At 37.8% G+C, this 26,155-nt stretch overlaps 2 protein-coding genes across 2 annotated transcripts; both read left to right on the top strand.

The window, feature by feature from the left end:
• Nucleotides 1–6,080: 6,080 nt before the first annotated feature.
• LOC110855132 lies at nucleotides 6,081–8,226 on the top strand. The gene is made up of 3 exons (XM_035855812.1): nucleotides 6,081–6,221; nucleotides 6,341–7,797; nucleotides 7,885–8,226. Exons 1-3 carry the CDS (start codon nucleotides 6,081–6,083, stop codon nucleotides 8,186–8,188), a joined length of 1,902 nt encoding a protein of 633 aa, XP_035711705.1. The 3' UTR covers nucleotides 8,189–8,226.
• Nucleotides 8,227–16,947: 8,721 nt separating this feature from the next.
• On the top strand, nucleotides 16,948–21,607 carry LOC110855083. Its single transcript, XM_022103511.2, has 4 exons — nucleotides 16,948–17,040; nucleotides 17,422–17,710; nucleotides 20,782–20,910; nucleotides 21,343–21,607. Coding segments are annotated over exons 1-4 (435 nt in total). The 5' UTR covers nucleotides 16,948–17,025; the 3' UTR covers nucleotides 21,345–21,607.
• Nucleotides 21,608–26,155: the final 4,548 nt, after the last annotated feature.

Here is a 26,155-nt window from a genome sequence, read left to right on the forward strand (position 1 = left end):
TATTTGATTTCATTGCAGATATAATGAAGACTGCAATAGAAGCAATAGATTCGAATGCACTTGGGATAATCTTGAGCCATCTTGTTGCTGGGTAAAATGCGGATCCAATGCTTGCCGTTGCCGCCCAACCGGTGAGTTAGGATGCAGTGGTGGGGCGAGAGGGCTTGAGTACTTTGACCACTGCTGAGGCCAAAATTATAATACGCACTGGAAATACCTATTTCATTGAGTAATATTCGTCTCTTCTTAATATGCAAAAATAAATAAACCGTTCAATGTACGCACATAAAATGAATAAGAATTTTGATTTTCCTCTACAAACTGGTACCCATATTTGTAAATACTAGCTGAAATTTCCAATACGTCGGTTTTTGTTAGCCACTAATTTAGCTAGTGGTAGCCACAAGTCATTTACCAGAATTCTCAGTTAAGCGCCATGGCCACTATCAGAAGTAAATTTATGCAGAAATTCTCATAAAAACGAGCAAAAAATCGTATTTCTGAACGATATCGTATTTATGATTTACTTAAAATAATTCCTAACAATAAGGACTCAAGCAACCATATCTTTCTTACGCAATTAACCTAAAGGTGCGGTTTTGGCTTGTTAGCCGTTTTGATCCCCCAGACCAGTCTCACCTTCCCCCTCTCTAAGGTCAGATTGGCCACTAGAGGGTTCAAAAATATTAAAATTATGATGACAAGAATGACTGAAATGAATGAAAAGAGTGAGGGAACTAGATTAATCAAGGGAATGAGTGAAATAAATGGAATGAAGGGGTTGAATGACATTTATCAGCAAGTGAAGCCAAGCCCAACCTTCCTTTATTGAGGGAAGTGAAGTTCGATTTCACTGCAGGTAAAATGAGTGAAGTGACACTCATTTGCACAGATATGATTTCATTCAGCAGTTGAAATACATTTACACTCCGCGACAAAAGGTTAAATGCACCCTGCGTTATGATCATATCACATGACTCCATGTACCACGGTGGACGAATTAGATATCTTTTATTAAGTAGCTTCAGCTACTTTATGCGAAGACTTTGTCTGTCTGTCTGTCTGTCTGTCTGTCTGTCTGTCTGTCCGTCTGTCTGTCAGCAGGATAACGGGAGAACGGATTGAGATAATCGAAATCGGTTTTCGCCATTATACATATGACCCTAGGGGGAGAATCCTATCAACTTTTGGGGGCAACTGGAACACCCCCCTTGGCGCCAGGGGGTGTGGTCGGGGCAAAATGAGATTTATAGTGCAATTTGATCTATGGATGAAATAGAGTGAAATGAAGTGATCCCGAGTTGTGCCACACCCCCTCGGCGCCAGGGGGTGTGGTCGGGGCAAAATGAGATTTTAAAAAAAATTGAATCTGTATTTGAAATAGAGTGAAATTGAGTGTTTTCGCGATGTCGTGGGAGTGGTTGGGGTAAAGTAGTCTGAAGCTACTTCCGTATGCGCGTTTGCGACGGTTTATTTAGTAGCTAACTAATGGAAGAAATTAATGAATGCTTAAAATCTACCAATTTAATTCTCACAAGGGGAAAATGAGACAAATTACAAAAAGTCGGAAAATTCATGCGCATCAAAAGGTTAACCGCACTTGGTAAAAAGCATAAAAATTACTTTTGCAAAAATAATGTAGTAATATTCCGTTCCACCATGATTGGTGATGACCTTGTTTCTTCGTAAAAAACTCAGAAATGACATTAAAACATCAATCTTTTAAAATTATTGAAAATGAATTTTTGTAATTTCAGGGAAGTAATTCTGAGCAAAAATTGGGTTTAACTTTTGAAATCTGGCTAAAATTCGAAAATTTAAAGCGTTTTTAAAACCCGGACTTTGGTTGATTTTTTTTAAATTCCACTGTGGGCGTAAACCTGCCCATTCAGGAAAACGCAAAAATACAGGTCCACTTAGGTATTTTCCTGTGTGAACAATTTAGAATTAGTCCTGTCGCCTGTCGATATCAGCGATAACCACCTCCTCACTGTCAGTGAGAAAAAGTGAGATTTGTGAGAAATAGTGAGACATTTGAGAAATGCGTGATTTATGAGAAATATCCAGTCACCATCTAAGAAAATATCCCAAAGGAGGAGGCACCCTTCTTATGGGAAAACTGCCTGCCGTCGAATTTTCTGAATTTTTGATATGTTGTAGACTTCGATGTGCTGAACAAAAGTCTCCATACCCCCGACCCCAGGTTTTCGCTGGTTTGACCTCCAACAGAGGTCAAAGGTCAGTATAACTTGACCATAACTAAGTATATGTAAAATTTTACAAATTTGTCCTGACGTCAGTTGTTGATGGATTTTCAAAATTCCGGATGTTTTGGAAACGTGGGACCGTTGGGCGAAATATATATTTCCAGATTTTTTTAATTCGGCCACACCCCCTATATATTGATGTAATAAAGTATAAAACTGAGATTAATATCTCTAACTAATCATTCAACTCCACATTGAAGTTAAGACAGCATAGTTGCCGATTCTTTGCGTAATTGATTTACATTGTCATGTCATCGAAAAATAGGTCAGAGGGTCACACCCCACTCTAGTGGGGTCCCTGTGGGTGTGGTCCGAACAGGAAAAAATGTATAAAGTCGGTTCCTAGTATTGTTTCTGAAATTAACTATTGTAATCGAGGGTAATTTTGTATGTCTGCCCCACTTGTACACCATGACCTTAATGTGTATGGCGTAGGGGAGAGGGGGTGTGGCTTTTGGCGATTTTGCGACAGTTTTATCAATACCTGGCTTGCGGCACATCATTTTTCTCAGCACACAAAGCCGATTACGACCGCTTGTTCAAAATTTCAAAACCACACCCACTGGGGGTGTGGTCATTGTCGGCTATTTCAATCCAACGCAAGTATCTCATGCGACATATCATTTTTCTCAGCACACAAAGCCGATTACGACCGCTTGTTCAAAATTTCAAAACCACACCCACTGGGGGTGTGGTCATTGTCGACTATTTCAATCCAACGCAAGTATCTCATGCGACATAACATTTGTCTCAGCGCACAAAGCTGATTACGACGGCAAATTAAAAATTTAAAAACCACACCTCTTGGGGTGGGGTCCTTGGCGGCAATTTCAATTTAACACCAGCACGTCAAGCGATATATCATTTTTCTCAATACATCCGTAGAAATATCGCTCCACCTACGCGTTGACCTTCTGTGGTCATATGCATCTAAGGTCAACCGAAAGCCCATCAGAATTCTTATGAACCATATATTTTTCTAAAGTTAATGGCCTCTGGAACAATACACTTGAGGTCTGCCGGTAACCATTTACGTTTCAAGGCGATGTAAAGGCGCATATGTCTATATACAACTGGGACAAAAAGTTTCTGTTGACAACACCTATCCTAGTGGAATTTATAATTCCTACATATTTCAATAAATGTGTCCGTCCGACGAAATCTATATAAGACATTTTTAGTTCGATTTCTACCCTGGAATATTACGGTTAACAATAGCATGTCATGCTGCATAATTTTCAGCGGGACGGAGGAATTGGATGACCGCAAACCATACTCTTGTGGATAAAATCATGTTTTTAAGCCGAGCCCCCTCCTAATATCTAATCGTGGCTACGCTACTGGATTGGGCACATACATACCTTCCATGGCCAATTGCTGCTGCCGCTGGTTCCCAGGATCCTTCGATAAATTTCGAAATAACGGGACAATTAAAGATTTAAGTTTTATGTTTGAAATTTGGCGAGTAAAACATTTTAAATCCCAGTTTCACCACGCGATTCCTCATCACAAAGTACATAAAATACGAAGGTCATCGAAAAATCTCGGGAACCATGACGTATTACCTAGTAAAACGATCCTTCGGATAGAAGGGTTTAAAAGTCACCCAGTCACGAGGACATGACACGAAGAAAATTAAGAAAGCGGCATAAAGTGCATTATCGTACTCAGTTTTGCTGCGTTGCCAATGATTAGATCATTTGGAGAAATATTACGCCGGAATGTTCCACACCCGATTTGCAACAATGAAATCAAAGATGATGATATCTCTTAATTGTAAGGCAAATAAATACCAATGCGTACATACGTGCTTGCTTAATAGGACTAGATGTACAATTAATTAAACCAAAATAAAGTAAAAATCATAAAATGATAAATTTATTTTTGCTTCAACATTTGCAATATCACTCGTACTTACCCCTTGTTTATTATATTATAATTTTGAGAATTTCATGTCTAACCTAGGTGCTATTTTGTTGTAAACAAGTTACATACGATGTCAATATACATGTGGCTACATACATACACATATATACCATTAATAAATATCTATGTACATATGTGCATTCATGAGTATATACTTTGCACATGAATATCTTCATACGCACTTAAAATACGTCACATTGAATGACTTAATTACGGCGTTGTCCACAAGAGGAGTTCTGTTATAAACAGTGAACCGTAACTGCGCAGTTGATACTACGCAGTATCAACTGCGTAGTTATCGTTGACTGTAGTGAATAGGTAGGCAAAGTGGGACACAAAAGAACGCCGATGATTCAGTCTACAAGCAACTATCAGCTGGGTTGGAATGGTTGGAAGCGCAACAATAAAGTTTCGGTAGCAGACTTCAACATCACACGCTTATCGGTGGAAATTTTTCGGGTGGGAGTGGTGGGGTGCACCACTCCCGCAGTATTTTGGGTGGGAGTGGTGGGGTGCACCACTCCCGCAGTATTTTGGGTGGGAGTGGTGGGGTGCACCACTCCCGCAGTATTTTGGGTGGGAGTGGTGGGGTGCACCACTCCCGCAGTATTTAGGGTGGGAGTGGTGGGGTGCACCACTCCCGCAGTATTTCGGGTGGGAGCTTGAGGGTGGCACCTCAGCACCACAAAAACCTTGGGGTTGGGGGGTATCTCGGGGTGGGAGACCCACCTTCCGTGGAAGGGGAGGGGGGGAGTTGGTCCAACTACAACGGGCCCAGTCCGTAGTGTCCCGGTTGGCGGGTAGGAAGTGGGCCCTACGTGGCGCAGACGGGCCTTGCGAGAACTGGGCACAACCCCCTTTCTCCCTTGTTAGGCCGGGTGTGCGTTAACCCGTCTTCGGACGGCGTGGGGTAGGGTAATTGACAATCCCCTACCTCATCCAGCCATGCTAGAATGGCTAGCACAACCCCGCGTGCCCCTGGTTAAAATGGGCCACGACAGTCATTGCATTGCAAGCGCTGTCATTGCACGTGGTCGCATTAGGGGGTGGTTTTCAGGTTTTAGGGACAATGTTACGTTTTCAAATTTCGAATAATTTTAATAATGATAAGAATACATACATAGATACATAAATGCATGTATACATATGTAGATGAATTCATACATAGGCACACACAAACACACATATGTAGATGAATTCATACATAGGCACACACAAACACACATATGTAGATGAATTCATATAATATTCATATGAATACATATATACACACACATAAAGTATATACATATGTTGGGTCACAGACGATAGACCATGAAGTTAAATTTTGTGAAACATTTTGTGTCCCTTGATATTTATGAAGCAGCGATATGTTTGTTTTTAGACATAAGTACGCAATGCTCCCAGTTCAAATTCACGTACATCTTTGCTGGAAAGGATTTATTTGCAAATTTAAATGCATGACGGGTTGCGATTTCATTTTTATTTGTTTCAATTAGGGTAGCAACACTTTCCTCCCCGACGACTCGGCACAATTTTTTGGAACGGAATACATTTCGGAATAACTAACAACGGCCTGAGTTTTGTGCTCCAGGGAACTCAGGTGGCGCTTTGCTGGTAGAAGTTGTGGATACGCGCGTACCTCTTTCTGATTGCACTAGCCGGGTGGCGAAATGCGCTAATCAGCAGAGATCTCGTTGTTGAACCTGCTCGGGGAGCTCTAGGCGGTAACCTCATATATAGGTTTCAAATCGTGATATGGAATACGAGCCACTAACTCTCTTAAATCAAATAAAACACAACATGACATCTTTAATGAAAACAAACCCTGCTCCGCAACGTAAACCCCTATGTTACATTTGTCATACAGCTTGTCCTGCATCAACCATGAAGAAACTCGAAGGAAACCACATGAATCACTTTAGAGAAATCGCTGAAGATCAAAGGATGAAGAGAACACCCGATGGAGATCGCGTCGAAGCAATTGATCCTGCAGTAGATCGGCTTTGCCTATCGTGTTACAGTGCGGTCTCTAACCTTATAGAAAATCAGAAAGTCATCAAGAGTTAGAGTTCAATGTTCTGCTACAAACCTCGCACACACAATGTTGTATTTGCCATACTCAACAACAAATTTCATTAATCCAGTGGCCCGCTAGGGTTGACGTCTTCATCAAGCGAGAGATATTTATTCCTGAGGGATCAAGATTATGCAAGGACCACATGGGTGAAGATGGAAAACTTCTATCATTTTTAGTCCAAGGGCTGCAAGGCCAGCGAAGAACTATCAAGTTGTCACCTATTGAAATCCAACGGTGGTTCAGTGTGCTCCGCACGAATGCAATCCGTAACCAAGCGCCAGACTACAATGACGAAAACACAATTGCAGACAATGATTTCTTTAGCATCACCTCATTAAGCAAAGATCAGTTCAGAAACTTGTACGAGCTGTGTGGGCCTGTGCAAGTTTCTGGACATGATAGAATAGTATATAAAATCGACTTGATCATGTTCCTTTGTAAGCTTAGGCAAGGAATACCTGACGAATTCTTGAAAGCAATATTCCACTACTCGACACGACAAGCAGTCAGCTTGGCGGTGAATAAGGTTAGAGAATCACTTATGAGGGCATTTGTAAGAACTAATCTGGGCCCCGACAGTATGACCCGACAACAATTTATTCATCGACATGTATCAGATTTTGCCAACCAACTGTACAACCCTAACCCGGAAAAACCTCAGGCCATATTGTGCATTGATGGCACATACATTGAAATAGCCACTAGCTCTAACTTTAGAATTGCCCGCCAAAGTTATTGCATGCACAAGAGCTACCATCTTGTGAAGCCAATCATGATAGTTGCACCAGATGGTTATATTTTCGATGTCCACGGCCCGTATTTCTCAGATTCAAAGAACAACGATGCAAAAATCTTAATTGATGAACTCCAGCGTGATATTCGTGGATTTGGTCAGTGGATTCAAGAGGGCGACATCGTCATCGTAGACTACGGTTACCGCGAATCAATCCCGACACTTCAGAGATTAGGAATACGAGCTAAAATACCAAATATTGTGAGAGGAAGAGCCACGCGAGACCAGTTACCTACAGAAGAGGCGAACAATAATAGACTGATCACCAAAAGCCGATGGGTTGTGGAAGCGAGAAATGGTCATTTGAAAAGTGTCTTCAAATTTTTCGCCCATCGAGTGGAATCTCACAACTGTGTGCATTTAGGAGACCTAGTCAGGATAGCCTGTGCACTATTGAATGCCTTCCATCTACCAATAACTATGCCTGGCTACAACGCTGACGAAGCCAAAGAAATGTTAAGAATAGCTGCTCAACCTAACCATCTCATGCAACGTGTTCACGATGAACGTCTAGAAACACGAGCTCCTACTCAATGGTTCCCTATGACTTCAGACCATCTACCAGCTTTCCCACATTTGTCGCTGCAGTATCTACGCGACCTTACTTTCGGAAAGTACCAGGTTAAGCTAGCCCCTGCTTACGTCCAGGATAAGAATACAAGGGACGGCGAGTACCGCTTCGATTTAAGCCGCGAAAGCCCAGGGCTTCTAAGGGCTCAAGTTTATTCCAGGTAGAAATTTTTATAATAATTGTATTACATCATATTGTAAATAACTTGATCAAGTAAGCTTACTTTTTATTCCAATTGTATTTTCAGACACACTCGAGCTGCAAAATACCAACTGTGGATTCAGTTCCACGAGGTACCCTTTGAGGAAGCCTTAGCGGGAGAGCAACTGCCACACCCTCTTCCAAATCCAATTCAAGGTTGGTATTGCCAGTGCAAAACAGGGGCTCGCACCTTGGGAACTTGTTCGCATATTGCAAGTGTACTCTGGTTCATGGGCTGGGCAAGACACCAAGATAAATTACAAGCTCCATCGCATAGTCTCCTAGGCATTATCGATGATGCTGCCCACAGAGACGCTCCGGAGTTATTTGATGATGCAGATGACAACTGACTAACGTAAGTACTGCGCCATCATGTTATTACAATCATCCTTACCAGCAAAGGTGTCCAAACCATTCCTCATAACGATGGATCAAACTAGTTCTAACGGCATCAAACAAAGCCATCAACCGACCATGTCAATTTATAACTTATCCGCTTTGGGTACAAGACACACACCGAGTAGATATAACCTGCTTATAAAAGATAAAGTTTTAAAAATTGGCAAGAAAACTAATTTCGTCATCTTAATCGCATTTGGGCGCCGAGAAAAATGGTATTTCGCATAAAATAGTTCCCAGGAACCACACCCCCAGGGGGCGTGGTTTTGGAATTTTGTATACGCCGTCTTAATCCGCTTTGTGCGCTGAGACAAATGATATGTCGCATGAGATACTTGCGTTGGATTGAAATAGTCGACAATGACCACACCCCTAGTGGGTGCGGTTTTGAAATTTTGAACAAGCGGTCGTAATCGGCTTTGTGCGCTGAGACAAATGATATGTCGCATGAGAGACTTTCGTTGGATTGAAATAGTCGACAATGACCACACCCCCAGTGGGTGTGGTTTTGAAATTTTGAACAAGCGGTCGTAATCGGCTTTGTGTGCTGAGAAAAATGATATGTCGCATGAGATACTTGCGTTGGATTGAAATAGCCGACAATGACCACACCCCCAGTGGGTGTGGTTTTGAAATTTTGAACAAGCGGTCGTAATCGGCTTTGTGTGCTGAGAAAAATGATGTGCCGCAAGCCAGGTATTGATAAAACTGTCGCAAAATCGCCAAAAGCCACACCCCCTCTCCCCTACGCCATACACATTAAGGTCATGGTGTACAAGTGGGGCAGACATACAAAATTACCCTCGATTACAATAGTTAATTTCAGAAACAATACTAGGAACCGACTTTATACATTTTTTCCTGTTCGGACCACACCCACAGGGACCCCACTAGAGTGGGGTGTGACCCTCTGACCTATTTTTCGATGACATGACAATGTAAATCAATTACGCAAAGAATCGGCAACTGTGCTGTCTTAACTTCAATGTGGAGTTGAATGATTAGTTAGAGATATTAATCTCAGTTTTATACTTTATTACATCAATATATAGGGGGTGTGGCCGAATTAAAAAAATCTGGAAATATATATTTCGCCCAACGGTCCCACGTTTCCAAAACATCCGGAATTTTGAAAATCCATCAACAACTGACGTCAGGACAAATTTGTAAAATTTTACATATACTTAGTTATGGCCAAGTTATACTGACCTTTGACCTCTGTTGGAGGTCAAACCAGCGAAAACCTGGGGTCGGGGGTATGGAGACTTTTGTTCAGCACATCGAAGTCTACAACATATCAAAAATTCAGAAAATTCGACGGCAGGCAGTTTTCCCATAAGAAGGGTGCCTCCTCCTTTATGCATAAAATTATTTAAACTTTTCACCCGGGATAATGCTTCCGTTTTTTAAAATTTAATGCACCCATAACTCCTCAGTGTCTTTGCGTTCAACAATAAGCACACCGTACAAAATCTGAGGCAACGCTAATTTGATAAAGAGCATTTATCTCACTATCAGTTTACTTTAAAATTAAGTGTGAATTAATTTTTCAAAACTGTAACATAATCTTTAAGAGTGTATGCTGTGCAAGCACTGATTTATTTGCATGAGAATATGTATGTACATATGAACATGCTAAACTTTTCTATGCCTGGAGAAATAAGGATGCATACACACACTGTTAAAAATCTGATAGAGTCACATATATACTCCGTTCTGGTATTGATTTGGTAATAATTTCCTACCGGATTGGTACTAAACTCTTCCTGAGTGGTAAATTTTTCATCACTACAACATTACTGAACGGTAATTCCGGTTGATACCAGTGCCGGTAGAGTCACATATGTACTCCGGTCGGTAATGATTTCATACCAGTTTTCTAAGAGTGCATACACATTCCCAGCATTATGAGTCGTGACGTATGTACATATTTGCACAACTGGAACCAGGATTTGGGTTCCAGACGGTGTCAAATTATTTTCAGTCAGCAAATTTTACTACGTCTGACTTTTGACTCATTAAGCAACCTGAGACCTGATTGGATATAAAAGTTTTGATTTAATTGGTTTTTGGCAACCGACGCAAATTTAATTTTACAAAAATTAACACAAAGACAAAGCAAAAAGAGCTAAGAGCATGATTTTTCCGATTGACTAATTATGCAGCAATGCGTCTCTACATAATAACAAAAGCTCCTCAAAGTTTTCACCGTTTTTGAGGTACAAATTTTCAAACATTGACATGAAAAATTGGGTTGGGATTAATTAAATAAGCACCCTTTGAAGATTTGACCTACAATTTCTTATTTCGTGAGAGAAAATAAAAAAAGGATGCAAAAGATTGATATTATTTGTAAAAGGGGGATCGGATTTTTAGACTTCTGCGGAGGGATGGAATTACATAAATAATAAGGAGTTCCAACTTTGCAAAAAAAATCGATTTTTTCGCTCTTTCACAAAACGCTTTTTTCTCAATTCCGCGTGCGATTTCGAAATTTTTTACAATATTGTTATTTAAAAATAAACTCAAGGTTAGCATAATTTTATTTTTGGATGAAAAGAGTGAAAAAAGAACGAAATCGCATCGCAATTTAGAAAAAAGCGTTTTGAGAAAAGAGCGAAAAAAGCGATTTTTTACAAAGTTGGGAGTCCCTAAGCAGGCAGCAAAACCAACCACGTGATCTCAATTTGCCTCATAATTTTGTTTATCACGTCCCACCACAATTTTCATTTTCAACCTCTCCATGAACAAGATGAAGTTGAAGAAATGTAGCTCGCTATGTAGTAATAATTTGGATATAACTTTGCACCAATAGTGGCACTGTAAATAATCTGGTAATAAACATTACCGAAAAGCACAAGTATATGACTCTACCAAAGTGGTAATGATAAGTTGTATCGTGTGGGAATGGCTTGGTAATAAAGTTTTACCATAATGGTAACGAATTTTTACTTCCTGGTAAAACATTATTACCAAATTTATTACCGAGATATCATTACCTGCGTGACTTTACAGGATTATTAAAACTGGGAAAATAAACAAAGTAGATGCATAAACACATGCGTGCTTTTTACATAATCATGAATTTTGTCAAAAACCGCAAAATAGACGTTAATGTACACAAAAGCAGGCTCTTCGGTTGCTGTGTCTGAAAGATGGACAGGTTGGTGACCTCGTTTTCACCCTAACTGTCTATCAGTACATATGCAGAGTGACCCTTATTAAGTTAATAAACAAGTACCTGAAAAATATCGGTCCGCGCAAAAACATTTATTCCGGTTTGATACATACAGTTAGCAAGAAAAATGAAGACACCTTTACGTATTTTTAATTGCGATATGATCCCGCGAACTTAGAACTTTGAAACTTTGCACACAGTTGTACAAACTAATTGGCGAATAATTCCTTGTCGCCGATTTTTAAGGTCACCGGCCGGTCAAAGGTCAGAATTTTTTTAGCACTTCAAAATGAGAGACCAAAACGAAAACTTCATGGATATTTTTTTTGAGTTTCTATTTTTTTTTGATTGCAGCAAGGCCTAACGAAAAAATTAGCTATCGTTCGACCGTGTACGATTTTTTTGATATCCACAGGAATTTTTCCTCAAAGACGGTTTTGAGGCCTAAAATCGCGGCCGCGGCGAAATTCAAAGAATTGAAATATACCAAACCATATTGACATCGAATATATGGTCGCACGACAGCTCATTTTTTTTGAGAGGCCTTGTCGCAACCAACAAAAACAGTTAGAAAGTCAAAAAAAAATTATCCATGAAGTTTTCGTTTCGGGCTCTCATTTTGATATCTTCTAAAAATTATAAATATGTAAAGGTGTCTTAAATTTTCTTGCTAACTGTACATACATATGTATCATCCAGGGTATGCACTTCCCTTGTGAGTTTAGGGACATGTACATAATCACCGCAGGTGATATCCATGGTCGTGTAATTCAATCTGAAATACAAAAGAATTTATTTTTGTGTGTGAAAATTTTTAAATTTCTCTCTGGACTTAAAAAATATTGAAGTCCACCGTAATGCGTGGACGCGAGCTAAATTGAAGTATACACTCTTAAAAATAATATGAATCAGTAAATCCACTTTAAATTCTAAATTGAGTGAACCATACTAAATCAAAAATACCGTAAACTTGATAAAGAGTAACGTACATATACTCTGGATGTCATATGTTTTATATACTTAATTTAGAATTTAGAGTGACAGTACTTTTTAAAAGCATCACATTATTTTTAACAGTATATTTAGGATAGGAGTTGGCATATGTACTTTTTATCCGGTTGCGTATGAAGGGATGCAGTCGAACCCATTAGTGTGGTTACACGATTTATATTAAGAATGAGATATTGACCCTTCTTTTCTTACTTATTTGTCTGGAGGACATGCAGATGACTAAATTTATCTCGGAAGGGTCAACCACCTCCACACTTTTCCAATACCCTAAAAAACTTCCCTTAAAAATGTGGTCACTCTTTTGTAACGTAAACTGCGCTAAAGCCAGCGTAACAAAATCGTTAACTTGATAAAACGTAAATATAGTTTTCCCTGGATTTATTTAGTAGATTTTATGTATATGTAATACGAAACTTGGAGTGTATTTACCTCTAAAAAGGGCAACACTATTTTTATGAGTGTTCTTAAAACGTAACATTTTTTTAGTTGCAACACACATCACTGGATCACCTAATTTTGAGAGGAGACTACTTTGTACATTTTTGACTGAGTTTGGATTTGAAATGTAAACGTTTGAATAATTTCCAAAGCAATTAATTTCTGAGACATACTGTACATAAATATTAGTCGTGTAAATAAAGGAGGCACACGATATATGTTAATAGAGTTTACGAATAATTTCGCACCGGAGATACAATTACATAAGGCTCATTCCATCTGAACCCACACGAGCGTCGTCGCACCCATATTTGATATCTTGTCCACAATCATATCATAGTTGCATAATATAAAATAAAACATCTCATAAAAATCAAAATTTGAAAATTAATTTTTTTCGCAAAGATATAGCATTTAAAAGTAGATTTGCAAATGCATTAAAAATGCTTTCGTCGGGAAAGTGTTGGTTCAAAGGGGTAGGTTACATTTACAGATTTCATTCATTGATCATTCTTTGCTACGAAAAATTTTAAAAAATTTAAAAATTCAAAAAAATCTGAAATTTGAAATGTATTTAAAAACTCGATTATCGAGAAGACGGACAAGAATCGCTCATTGAGAGATAAGCCAATCGATGCCTTTGGGCCTGAGGAAACAAAAAAGTTTAAAACCCCACGCGGTTTTTGTCCGTCTTGGAGTTTTGTCAATTTTTCGAAAAGGTAAAATTAACATGGGCTGCTTGTGTAGACAGTAGTAAATAATTCTGTGTTCCTACGTGGCCGGGAACATTAACAAAGTGTGAGTTGTGTAGTGTTCTCTTGCAAAAGAGAGAAAAATACATGGCCAGGCAACCACCACCAGGGAGCAGGGTTTAGCACCTCTATTTCCTGGTACTCGATCAAACGTGTTGCTTACAAATGGAATGAGCCATAAGTATTTTAAAACCTGGTGGGTTCTTTTGAAATGGAATTAATCAGTGACGTTTGGGCTAAACCACATTTTGCCGTTATTCTCCCCGAGGTAAATATGTATTTTATCATTTTTGTCTCCCTTCAAAACTTACAAATAAATCATTTCACAATTTTTAGTTGGTTGTTTTGCAAATGCTTATTCGAAATTGATGCATAATTTTGGGTAGTTGAACGGTTTTCGCGGATTAAATAAATTTGAGTGAGATCTATCCAGCGTTTCGTTAAAGAGAACTGGATGACTAAACGCGTATTTACAATTATTCAAATCTGTCAACTTAATAAAATAATACTTGAGATCCTAATTGAGATTTTAATTTAATATCTAAATTTCTACATACAAATATTTTCTTCAGATTTTGGGCCAAGTGATGACCTTTCTCCCCACGTGTGACCTCACCACGTGCACCTTTATCAACACTGGGTGGGAAATTGAAGCCCGGAAACGTCTCCTCACACGAAAAACGGTTACCCTCACCCCCAACAATATTACACTCCCCGGCACCATTATTCCCTTGCGAGGGGGGAACCGCTTCAGAAATTTGTACATGACCAACTTTCTATATTCTTGCCCAACTATCTTGACCGATTTACTTTCGAGCCACGCTCACCACGTGGTTAACTTAAAGCTTCACCTGCCTCTAGCGGATCCCAATTGGCGCGAATATTTGGTACACCTCTTAACCTTCCTTCATAACCTGGGCACCCTTCATATAACCGTGGTCTCATATAGAGGACTAATTTATCCTAAATTTCTCCCGCTCTCTCAACAACCCCGCCATTTCTGGAAGGTTCGTAAACCCGAAATGGACTCCTCCACGTGGCCCGAATCCTCCAAATTGGTCGAAATTGTGACCCTTTTCCCAAATCTGAACGTCCTCTCGTCCGACGGAATTGAGCCCGCCGTTCTGCACAAATTTCTGCACAGGGGCCCCCCCACCCTGGCCGGGCCCCGGGTGACCATCACCCGGCTAGAATTGAGTGACCCGCATTTTAACCTGGGCCATTTTTCGGAAATTCTCCAAATCGTCGCGGAAACGTTGGAAAGCTTAAAATTCTTCGGGATGGATAACTGCCCGCCACACTGGCTTATGAATCAAGCCAGCATAGTTTTTCCAGCCATGCCGAGATTGAAGGTTTTCGGCATTCGGCAGAGTCCAGCCTCTTTTAGGATGATGTCTTCACAGTGCTCAGTGGTCATGCCGAGGTTGAAGTTTAAATTTGGGGGGCAAAGTGGTAAGCTACTACCTGTTCAGATTCATTTATTTTATTCATTCATTATTCATGAAATTTTTGAATACTCACTGAATAAATTTTTCAAAATTGTATACTGGGTGAATATTGAATAAATATTTATTTATTTCTCGTTCCTGAAGAATTAATGAATAATATTACTCATTTATTCATTATTCATTGTGTGCTAAATGCAGGGGGTATATTGAGAAGTTCGCTCAGTAAGGCAATTTTGTGATAAAACGGATAAAAATAATAAACAAGCAATTATTTTGAAATCTTGAATAAATGAATAATGAATGAATAATTTTTCACTCGGTTTTAAATTGAACAAAGTTTGAATGAGGAAATACATTTTTGAACAGGTACCCTGGTTTACCCGAAACAGTTCCCCGCCTTGGAGAAAATTATCATTTCCCAGGAGGAAATACCATTTCCTTGCGTCTGGCGCAGAAATATCGCAACGTCAAGAGGATTTTGAAACGAGCGCGGCATTTTTCTATAGTTCGTTCCTCCGTGAGGGAAATTCAGTGGGTGTGACGGTGAAAGAGTTGGACCTTCCGCTCCCCCCGGGGGATACTTTTAGGACGATTGGGGTGATGGGGGAGGCCTGTGAGGCTGCGGGGCAGGTAAATTGTAGGTGTGACGAGGTTAGGAATACTTCCGAATTTAGGGACAAGGTGACCGCCATTTTTCCGAATTTGACAAGATACCAGGTCATGGGAGCAATTTAAGTGTTGGCAGTGGAAGCAGGGGGACATTGTCCCCCCCAGAAATTTAATAAGTCCCTCCTCCTCCAAACCTACATACATATACTGCTAATTCCGCCTCCCAAACCTCCGCCGCGACTGTATTTAGCAGAGGGTCAAATAGATTGAAAAGTTTATTTTTAAATCTTATAGAATTTATTTAAATCATCTCCACTCGCCCTTTGTATTTAGAATGACCCGATATTTAAATTTGAGAAATTATTTATGTTTAAATTAGTTGTAATTTGTCAGAAAATTTTAACTACTCGTACTTACGTAGCTACTTATCTATTAAATCGCCAATAAACTTATTTAAAATTTAACCTTAAATTTGTTTAATTTGTAGGCGGCACTTGGTTTTATTTTAGCAAAATTTGTACTTTATTAAAGATAATTCCTATCAAAGTTTTTTTAGAGTATAAATGCATTCATATGTACCAAGTATTTCTTTTCTCTAACATCACAAAATTATAAGTATCTCGATATTTATGTATAAAAGGGTGTTATTCTTTGTTTCGTGGAAAGGGATCTCGTGCACATATTTACATGCATACCTCATGAACCCAAGGTTTGTGAACTTTGAAGAGTTGCTTAGGGATTAGGGATTTGATGCTAGTACTACTTTTGGCAGTTTAATTAACTTTTTAAAACTTAGAGCAGCTAGGTACATGGATAATGAAAAATTATATTTAAAGCACAACTGGCATGGCTTCGTACGACAGCATATTTTCATATTTGAAAACGCTAAAACTCAAGTGAGTATACAGTAAACCTAAATTTATGAGCACGGATTTTTGATAAACTCGGATGATGTATGTATGTAGCTGAGAATGTCAACATTGATCGAAATAATCCCCAAATGGAGAAAATGTGGGTTCGACCCCAGCAGAGTACAAAAAGCCTTAAGCTTTAGACTACCTGAAAAGGGTCGTTTTAAGTTTGAATAGGGACCCTGCATAAAGGATGAAGCTCTTCTTGTCACACTTGTACAATCCTTTAAAACACATTGTTTCATTTGTACTACTAAAATGTGTAAAACAAAAAGTTTTTAGGCCCTTAAAAAATTAGTGACACCACGTGTGCATGCCCACAAAGAGCATTTAGATTAGAAAGTTGAGTTAAAATTCAGTCGAATTTCTGAACATTTTGAGCTCAGTCTTCCCGTAAGCTTTGTTGGAAACTGGTCAGAACATTTTACTCGATTAATCAAAATGAAATCAAAAAAGGTAAAATAATATTTATATAATTGAATTTGTATAATTTAGTTAATCTCTAATTCAAAAATTCATTTACTTTTAAAACTGTAATATTGAGTGTGCTCACGAGCTCGGCTTCTTTCGAAAAGCAACTCAATTTACAAACTTGCCAAGTTCAATAAAATTTGTTATTGAAGCATTGGCAAAATATGAGTTTGCTAATTTCGCAAATCTGTACAAAAGTTCTGCCACCCCATTTTTCCATAGTCGACACAAATAATTTCTAAAGCTTTCAATATGGGTAAAAGATTGTGAAATAGTTCAGCTAAATAAAAACATAGCTAATTGCTGGGTAAATTTGCAAAAAATAACAATAGTTCTGAAATCACATTTTGCAATTTTTTATTCAAGTTGGAACCGAAAAACGTCGACTTTGAGGAAATTGAACTCGTCGACCTGGTCTTCTACTGCTTCCTGTTCGGCGGGATTGTGGGCCATTGGACGGTCGGGTCGGGGCGCGAGGTATTATTCAAACTCGCCGCGAAGGAGGACGTATCGCGCGACACGTTACTATTTCTCGCATGGTCCATGTTCTTTGTCCTACTTTCTCTCGTTGGAATAACCAGCACCACGTGGAGGATTATTTTGTACGTGAGAAATCTTAAACAGGCCAATATTTCGCTCCGAAGAGAAATACGAGGTGAGGTCATATACCTGTTCAAAAAAAACTTTTTTCATTCAAAGTTCAGTCATTCAGATTTCTGACTGAAGATTTTCATTCAGACTAAGTCATTTTCTTTCAAAATCATTTTATTTCACTTCATCTGACTTCATTTCTTACCTTGCCCCGTGTATTAAGCATAGGTGAAAAATTAAAGGAGTGAGAAGTCCCTTCATTCACAGTCACTTATCTGTAATTACTGAATCTTTCACTCATTTTCATTCGAATCACAGGAAATTAATTTGCATTCATTATCATTCTCTATCATAATGAGTGACATGAGTGAAAGTGAACAGGTATGGGTGAGGTTGAGTTGAATGTTCAATAAAAATGTGTAACATTCCCCTAAAAACTAGCACTCTCAATCATTTTTTGACATAATTGTTATCGGCGGAGTTACTACCGCGTGGTAACACTAGAGTAACAAGTGGTCTTCTGAGGGTAAAAAATTGCCTTCGGTATCGGTTATATTTTTGAGACCTGAGCGTTGACATTGGGGGCGGAGCAGGATTTAGCCTCTGCATATATATTACCCTTCGGTGATAATTTGTTTATTACCGAAGCGGTAGAATTTCATAGCACCTCCGCCGGTAACAATATCATCAAAAAATTATTTAGAGTGAGCATGGCACAATCATATCCGGCCAAAAATTGGTTTTCATTCAAAAGTCAGTCATCCCGATTTCTTACTTCAAATTGTAGTTCACATTTACTAACTTTCTCTAATACTCATTTCATTTCACTCACTCATGCAATTGTGACGTAAATGTTTAAAGTTAGGTTAAACTTTTTCAAAATTTGACACTGTCGTACTTAACCATACATACATACAGCATATATGCACTTTCTATATGTTTTTGTATATTTCAATTCTTTAAATTTCGCCGCGGTCGCGATTTTAGGCCTCAAAAACTTTTTTGGCGAAAAATTCCTGTGGGCGTCAAAAAAATCGTACACGTTCGTACGATAGCTCATTTTCTTCGTAAGACCTTGCAGTTTCCAATAAAAAATATTAGAAAGTCAAAAAAAAAATTATCCATGGACTTTTGTTTTTGGCCTCTCATTTTTAAGTGCTAAAAAAATTCTGACCTTTGACCTGTCGACGACTTTAAAAATCGGCGACGAGCGATTAGTCGCCAATTAGTTTATGTAATTGCGTGCAGAGTTCCGAAGCTCTAAGTGCACGGAATCATTCCAAAATTACAAATATGCAAATAACCAATACTTTTGTATACCGGGTGTACATTTACAGACAAATAATATTTTAGAATTACCGTAAAAACTCAAATAGTAGCCCATGCTCAAATAGTAGCCTTATTCTAATTATAGACGTTCGTCAATTTCCAATGTCCATACATACAAGCAGTCATCTCCTAGCCAGCTCATTTAAGTACTTAAATCACGATTCAATTTAATCTCCGTTATACAAAATCGAATTTAACACGAAATTCGGCTTATCGGAGAAATTATTAAAATTAAGAGCAGGCCTAACCTATAGAATTGTCATCTAATACGAATCTAAGGGAGAATTTGGTGCTGTTATTAAAATTTAATTTGAGCTTGATTCTGGAAACAAAATTTAATACTGTGTGGAAATAGTAGCCGTGCATCTTTCCGTCATTTTATAAATAGTGACCGTGCCGAAATAGTAGCCTTGCTCAAATAGTAGCCGGGTCCCAGCCACCGATTTTTTAAATAGTAGCCCCCGGCTACTAAAGGGTGTTAATAAAGTCCGATCCCATTTTTCCTATAAAAAAGTGAAGGCTAGTATAAAAAAAACTACCCGTGATACTTACAAAAAATGTTCGACATATTTACCTTAGTATTTGGTCTTGTTACCATTTACTTTAACCATGCCCTCAACTCTTTGTTTAAGGCTCTGTGCTAATTTTTCCAATGTGTCTGTGGGAATCGAATTCCATACATCTTGAACTTTTTTTACTAGCTCTTCCCTCGTCCGGGGTTGTGGTTCTTTGTATACATTTTCCTTAAGTATGGACCACAGGTTCTCCAGGGGATTCAAATCTGGGCTGTTTCCGGGCCACACCCCCTTGCTCCAGACCGTTGAAACTTGCGTCTTGATGAGACTCAAACTCGCTTTTGCTGTATGGGCTGTAGCACCATCCTGCATGAAAACTATTTTTCTTTCATTCGGAAATATTTCCTTGTTCCCCATGCTATCGAAATAGATAGGTAATATTTTTTCCATATAATACTTTGCATTGACTGTTTGGCCTTTTGGTATGATATGTAGAGGAGTCACGCCACGTGCACAAAATCCACCCGCTACCATAACTTTAAGCCCGAATTTTGGGACTGCTCTTGATGGTACATCCGATTTGTTTTCTGTCCTGTAACGAACATTTTGTTGGTTCAATTTTGGATATAGCTCAATAATAGATTCGTCAGTCCAAAGGATGTGACTGCGCAATTCTTCACCAAGTCTTTTTTCACTCAAATGGCCACTTTTCTGAAGGAGTTCTCCAAATTTCAGACGGTCATCGATATTTTTTTGTGACATGAGAGGTTTTTTGGTTAGTTTGTAAGCTGTGTGACCCCACCTCGTAGATTTCACAAATTTTTGCACGGTCACATAGTTAATTTGCTTCTTCTTCTCTTTATAGCGTTTTGAGTCATTTAACTCCCTTGCACAATTACGTAATGAACTACCGGTTTTCTTGTAAAGTCTGTTTTTAATCATTCTCTTTGTGGTAGGTGACACCTTTCTGGGTCGCCCGGGTCGCTTTTTGTCGTGGACAAAATTTTTGTTCTTCCATTTCCAAACAGTTCTGCGGCTGCAGCCCAATTTTTGCACAATTTCTGCAGGTTTAAACCCCTGCTGATGCAATGTTTGTATCTTAACTCTAAGATGCTCATGACTTACACGTTTAGTTGTTCCTCCCATGGTAAAAATTTGAAATAAATAACTTCACTGTTTCAAAAGTTCCAGCTGAATTTGTAACAACCGCGCTCCAAAAAATTCATGGGATCGGACTTTATTAACACCCTTTATTTGAGTTTTTACGGTAATCGTTCTTGAATTTCTGCAGAAATTCGAGTTGGTCGTAACGGTATTTACACTGCCAACGGTAGTGTCAATCCTGCCGTTCATTCCGACTGTATCGTCATATTGGAAGAAGTTCTGGTGAAATTAAAATCCGCGCAGGATCGTGTAACATGTAAGTTTCCAAAAAACTAGTAATCAATTATGAATGAATATGTACTTACAAGCTGTAAGTTATGGCGATTTCAAAAATGTATGTAAAACCTGACTTCTTCTAAAAAATGGATTCTAAATAATTTAGTGTATTTTAAACCATTTAAACTTTCTAATATCATTTTGGTTCAAGTGTTTCGTAAAGCGAAAGTACTCAGGACAGATTTCTTCTTCGAAAAGCTAAGTACTTAAAAAAGAAAATATTTATGGGGCTTTACTAATTTTTTACATTTTTTGTACAATTTCTAGTAAAATTCAAGTAATTCTAGTGGAGGGGTAATTTAATACAAAGCCAAGAACCTGTCGTATCGCGGGAAAAATCCGTCCTGAGTAGATATTAGGTTAACACTATAAATTAAAAGGTTTAAAAAAGTGAAATATCTTATTATTTCAGAGTAATGTCTCCCCAGCATTTTGTGATGAGAGGCACGTGACATCGCAAGATTTGAAATTTCACGTGGAGATGAAGACAAATTTGTTTCAGGAGCAGAGTAAGACGCAGTTAAAAACCGATTTACCAACCGATTTACCGATTGACCAGTACATCGTGTAACACCACCTGCAAGTGTGAATGTGAATTTTGAATATGCGACACAATTTGCTCAAATTTATGTACTTCGTCGATTAAATTTAAATTTATTTAGTTTATTAAATTTGCTACAAATTTCTACATAAATAAATCTTCAAGGATGAAATGATGTTGGAAAATATTTAAATTTAAATAAGCAACAATTACACCCCACTCGCACACAGTTGATCTTTTGCCAAAATTGAGAAATCTGAGAGACTACGCTACTTCCAGTCTCTGATTCCCCCGCCAGAATAACTTGAGGCAATTTGAGACTGGCAGTGGCGTAGTTTCTCAGATTTCTCGATTTCTGTAAAAATAAACTACACTACAGTGTAGTGACTACACTACTACACTAAATAATATTTTACTATTTTTAGAATTGCAAGGAGTCCGAATAAGGAGTTCGTATTTGTATACAAACCAATTTAAAAGTTACTCTCATCGTTGGATAAGTCAGTGTTTAATAAGCGCCTTTCAACTACACTTGAATGAATATTTTTAATTGGTTAAAAAATAGTAAAATATTATTTAGTGTGCAGATCTAGCCTATTTCGGCTATATTTTTCACGACTTTCAAAAAATTCCTGTACCTAAACTAGACGAGACCCGGTCAATTTTCTTTTTGAGGATGATACTATGGCCTGGATTACTTCGGATATCACCTCATAGAACCCCTAAAGTGGGTCGCGTTGTGCGCGACATGGTCGCAAAGTCGGCGCAGAACTCAAAATCTCGATGTTTGAACGACTGTAACTTTGTACTGAAGTGCCGTAGATAGGTAAATGGTATATTAATTTTGATCAAGGTTCGAAGATCTGTCGATTGGAGCAACTTTAAGACTGGTTTAAAAGAATTTAAAAGAATTCTGTTAATTTTCGAAGAGGACATGTGTTCGACCAGAACGTTCAGAGCCTAACTTCTCCTTCCGGGTATCGACCTCAAACTCGTTGGACTCGAGATGTTCCCAGTTCCCAGATTAGTGGTTGGAAAGATGATAATTTAATCTGTTTAATATTTTTGCGAAATTTCTATAAAGTTTAAAGGGCAAAGGTATTTGTTTTTTCCTTACAACTCGTTTTTTTTGTAATATTTTTTTCAATTGTCGTTTAGTTTCTTGAGTTCAAATCATCCTGAGCTTGACATATATTTTCGCACATTTCCCTGCATTTTTAACAAGGTTATGAATTTTTGAATAATTTAATTAGTGTTGCCGATGAGTTCTAAATTAGTTGGGCTTAAATTCACTAAACTTAGTCACCAACTCGTGCTAAATTGATATTCTTAGCATTTGTTGACTTCCAAATTGGGCTATCAACTCAAAAATAGAATCACAAGTACAACATACTAATTACATATGTAAATTACGTAACTAATAAAATGATATGAAATAACTTCTATTTCAAAGATTTTGAAGATCAAGTTATTTTGAAACAAGATATTTAGATTTTGATACTGTGTCCACTCGGGGGCCCCGCTAGCGCGGGGCCCCTAGGCATTGCCTACCCTGCCTATGCGCTATTTGCGCCACTGGTCCTTGAGAGAAAAAATTATATATGTACCGTAAATACTCTACTCGCAGCCGGTGCCAATATTCAAAACTGAGGATGAGTACCGCAGACCCGGCAACAATTACAGATCCGGGTAAATTTTGTTCTGCCATACTTCTAAATATGCATTATACTAATTCATAAAAGACCTAGGTGCTGTCGATGTATAAATTAATTCAGAAAAATCCTAAGTGAACAGAAAAAAAGGATGAAAAGACCTATGTGCAAGTATCTACATATTTACTTATGGCTATGTATATCTTACCAAAACGAGTCTTAACATATCGCGCGATTTAGCCATAAGTAAATACATACTTGCACATTGGTCTTTTCATCCTTTTTTCTGTTCACTTAGGTCTTTTCTGAATTAAGCATCGACTGCACTTAGGTCTTTTATGAACTAGTACGACGATATGCATTGTAAGATCGTGTAGAATTCATGGTAACTCAACTTGAGTTTTCTATTTAACATGCTACGGTAGGATTACTACATACCAGTAAATTATTCGCTTGAAATTTAATTCTAAATCATCTCATTTGAGCCTAGTTTGGTTTAATTTTTGGTCGCGATTGTGTTCATTCTTTTAAAAAATTAAACGAATAGTTTATTATCTTTAGCCTTATTGGTTGATTAGCCGAATATGCAGCATTTTTCTTGAAGAAGCTGCGAATTTAGACAAGACAGGCTTAATTACATAATGGCCCGGCTGTACATAAATATAGAAACCCGGCTGAAATTTCTTGGTCTGAGACCCGGCTATAAACAGAATAGGGTTATAAATAGAGTACTTACACTATATATAGCACAAGTTTAAAAAAATTAATTGTCTCAAATAATGACCTTTGTTTAATGTCTGTTCTTAAATGCTTCACGTTGTGTAAATACATATAACCGGAAAAATTTAGCCGGGTCTCCAATTATACCCGGTTTGTACACCCTTAGCAAAACGGGGAGCCCACATGACTTAACCAAATTGCGATAATATTTTACCCCACATTGTGACAAATCTTCCCCACAATGTGTAAACGTAACACTGGATAGTGAGGATTTACCACATTGTGGGGAAGATTTGTCACAATGTGGGGTAAAATATTATCGCAACTTGGTTAAGTCATGTGGGCTCCCCGTCCCGGCTAAGAGTGTAATTGTTGCCGGATCGGTGCTTGTATCCGGCCATAAATAGAGTTTTCTACACTCAAAATAAGGTAGTAATGAATCATTACCATGCGGAATGACTATGTGGCTCTACCACGTCGGTTACGATTTGTCGTAGAGATGGTAATAGTAAGTTCAGGGAAATTCAAATTCATTACCAAATATTAAGGAAGTGAATACCATTATGTATTAAATTTGAATTTCCCTGAACTTATTATTACCATTTCTATGACAAATCGTAACCGACGTGGTAGAGACACATAGTGATTCCGCATGGTAATGATTCATTACTACCTTATTTTAAGTGTATGGATTATTAAAGAAATATCTCGATAAATTGGTTGCAACGGAGTTCAAAAATTCGAAGGGTTAAGGCATGTTTAAAATTCCAATTTCGTTTTATTTTAATTTTTTATTCGTTATTTTTTGAACTTTTGTATTCCAATTTCGAATTAAATTCGAATTGTGTTTATTTTCTTGAAAATTAAAATAGGATAAATTACTGTTGAACCTTTCATAAAATTTAATTAATATTTATAACGCTGATCGAAACTCGATACCTTGTTTCTCGCCTAATTTTCCTTTAATCCAATAAAGCGGAATTGCGAGACTGGTCGAGACCATAAGTGCAAACACGATTGGCAGAACTGGCTAAAATTTGAAAATAAATAAATACTTTTTTTCAAAAAGTGGTAACTTTTTTAAATTTAAATATGCACATCTACGCCATTTTTGGGGGTTATGAAAACCATGGGATTTGAGGCATGAAAAAACTTCAGTAAAAAACTATATTTATTGGTACACTCAAAATAAGGCAGTAAAGAATCATTACCAAGCGGAATGACTATGTGGCTCTACCACGTCGGTTACGATTTGTCGCAGAAATGGTAATAATAAGTTCAGGAAAATTCAAATTTAATACATTATGGTATTCACGTGTTTAATATTTGGTAATGAATTTGAATTTCCCTGAAATCATTATTACCATTTTTGTCTTATTTTTAGTGTATGCATTATGTAGTCGAAGGTTTATATATCTATAAGCAGCTAGTGGTAAGTTGATCTACATAATTTACATTTTCCATTTTTTCTAATAAACGACTTTACTAAGGAAAATCTTTTTATTTAATGAATATATGTATGTAAATTTCTTAATTTTTACCGTGCCCTGGACTCCACGTTTAGTGGGCATGATAATGTACAAGTCTGGCCCAATTTTAAGTTATTTTTTTAGCTTTTTTTAAAAACAAATCGTAATCTTCAATGAATTTTTGAAGCTTCGATAAACTGATCCAAACTCGAAGAAGGTTTGGTAAAAACTAACAATGCGATGGCGCCAGCGGTCTCGCTCCGATTTTGACGAAACAACGATAATTATGTAACCTTACAGAAATAATTGAACACGTGTTTCGGGATTTTTCATAATGCTCAGCTTAAACGAAATTATGACGTGATCCGTGAGCGAGAATTTCCATTTCTACCGTAACGTCCGTAACATTTTTCTCGTGAGGGAGAAAAATCCAGATTCACGCTTAGCGATTCCATCATAATTTCGTTTAAACTTAAAATGCGTGGGCATGAAGTGGTTTTCTACCGATTTCAAATTGCTCGCACAAATTTTGTAAAACTTGTAAAATTTTGAAAATTCAATAAACCAGAAATTTCGAAAAATCAAAATTTTTGAAAACCAGATTTTTCTTAAGTCACTCAATTTCCGCTACAATCGAAATCACGCGTCTTCATGAAAAAGTAAAAATACGGGTAGGGTTATTTCGGTTGTGACGGAAATTGAGTGACTTAAGAAAATTTGATTGAGTAACTTAAGAAAAATCTGGTTTTCAAAAATTTTGATTTTTCGAAATTTCTGGTTTGTTGAATTTTCAAAATTTTCAAAATTTTCAAAATTTTTCAAAATTTGTGCGAGCAATTTGAA

This window comes from Folsomia candida, unplaced genomic scaffold (assembly GCF_002217175.1).
Source record: "Folsomia candida strain VU population unplaced genomic scaffold, ASM221717v1 Fcan01_Sc011, whole genome shotgun sequence".
Lineage (NCBI taxonomy): Eukaryota > Metazoa > Arthropoda > Collembola > Entomobryomorpha > Isotomidae > Folsomia > Folsomia candida.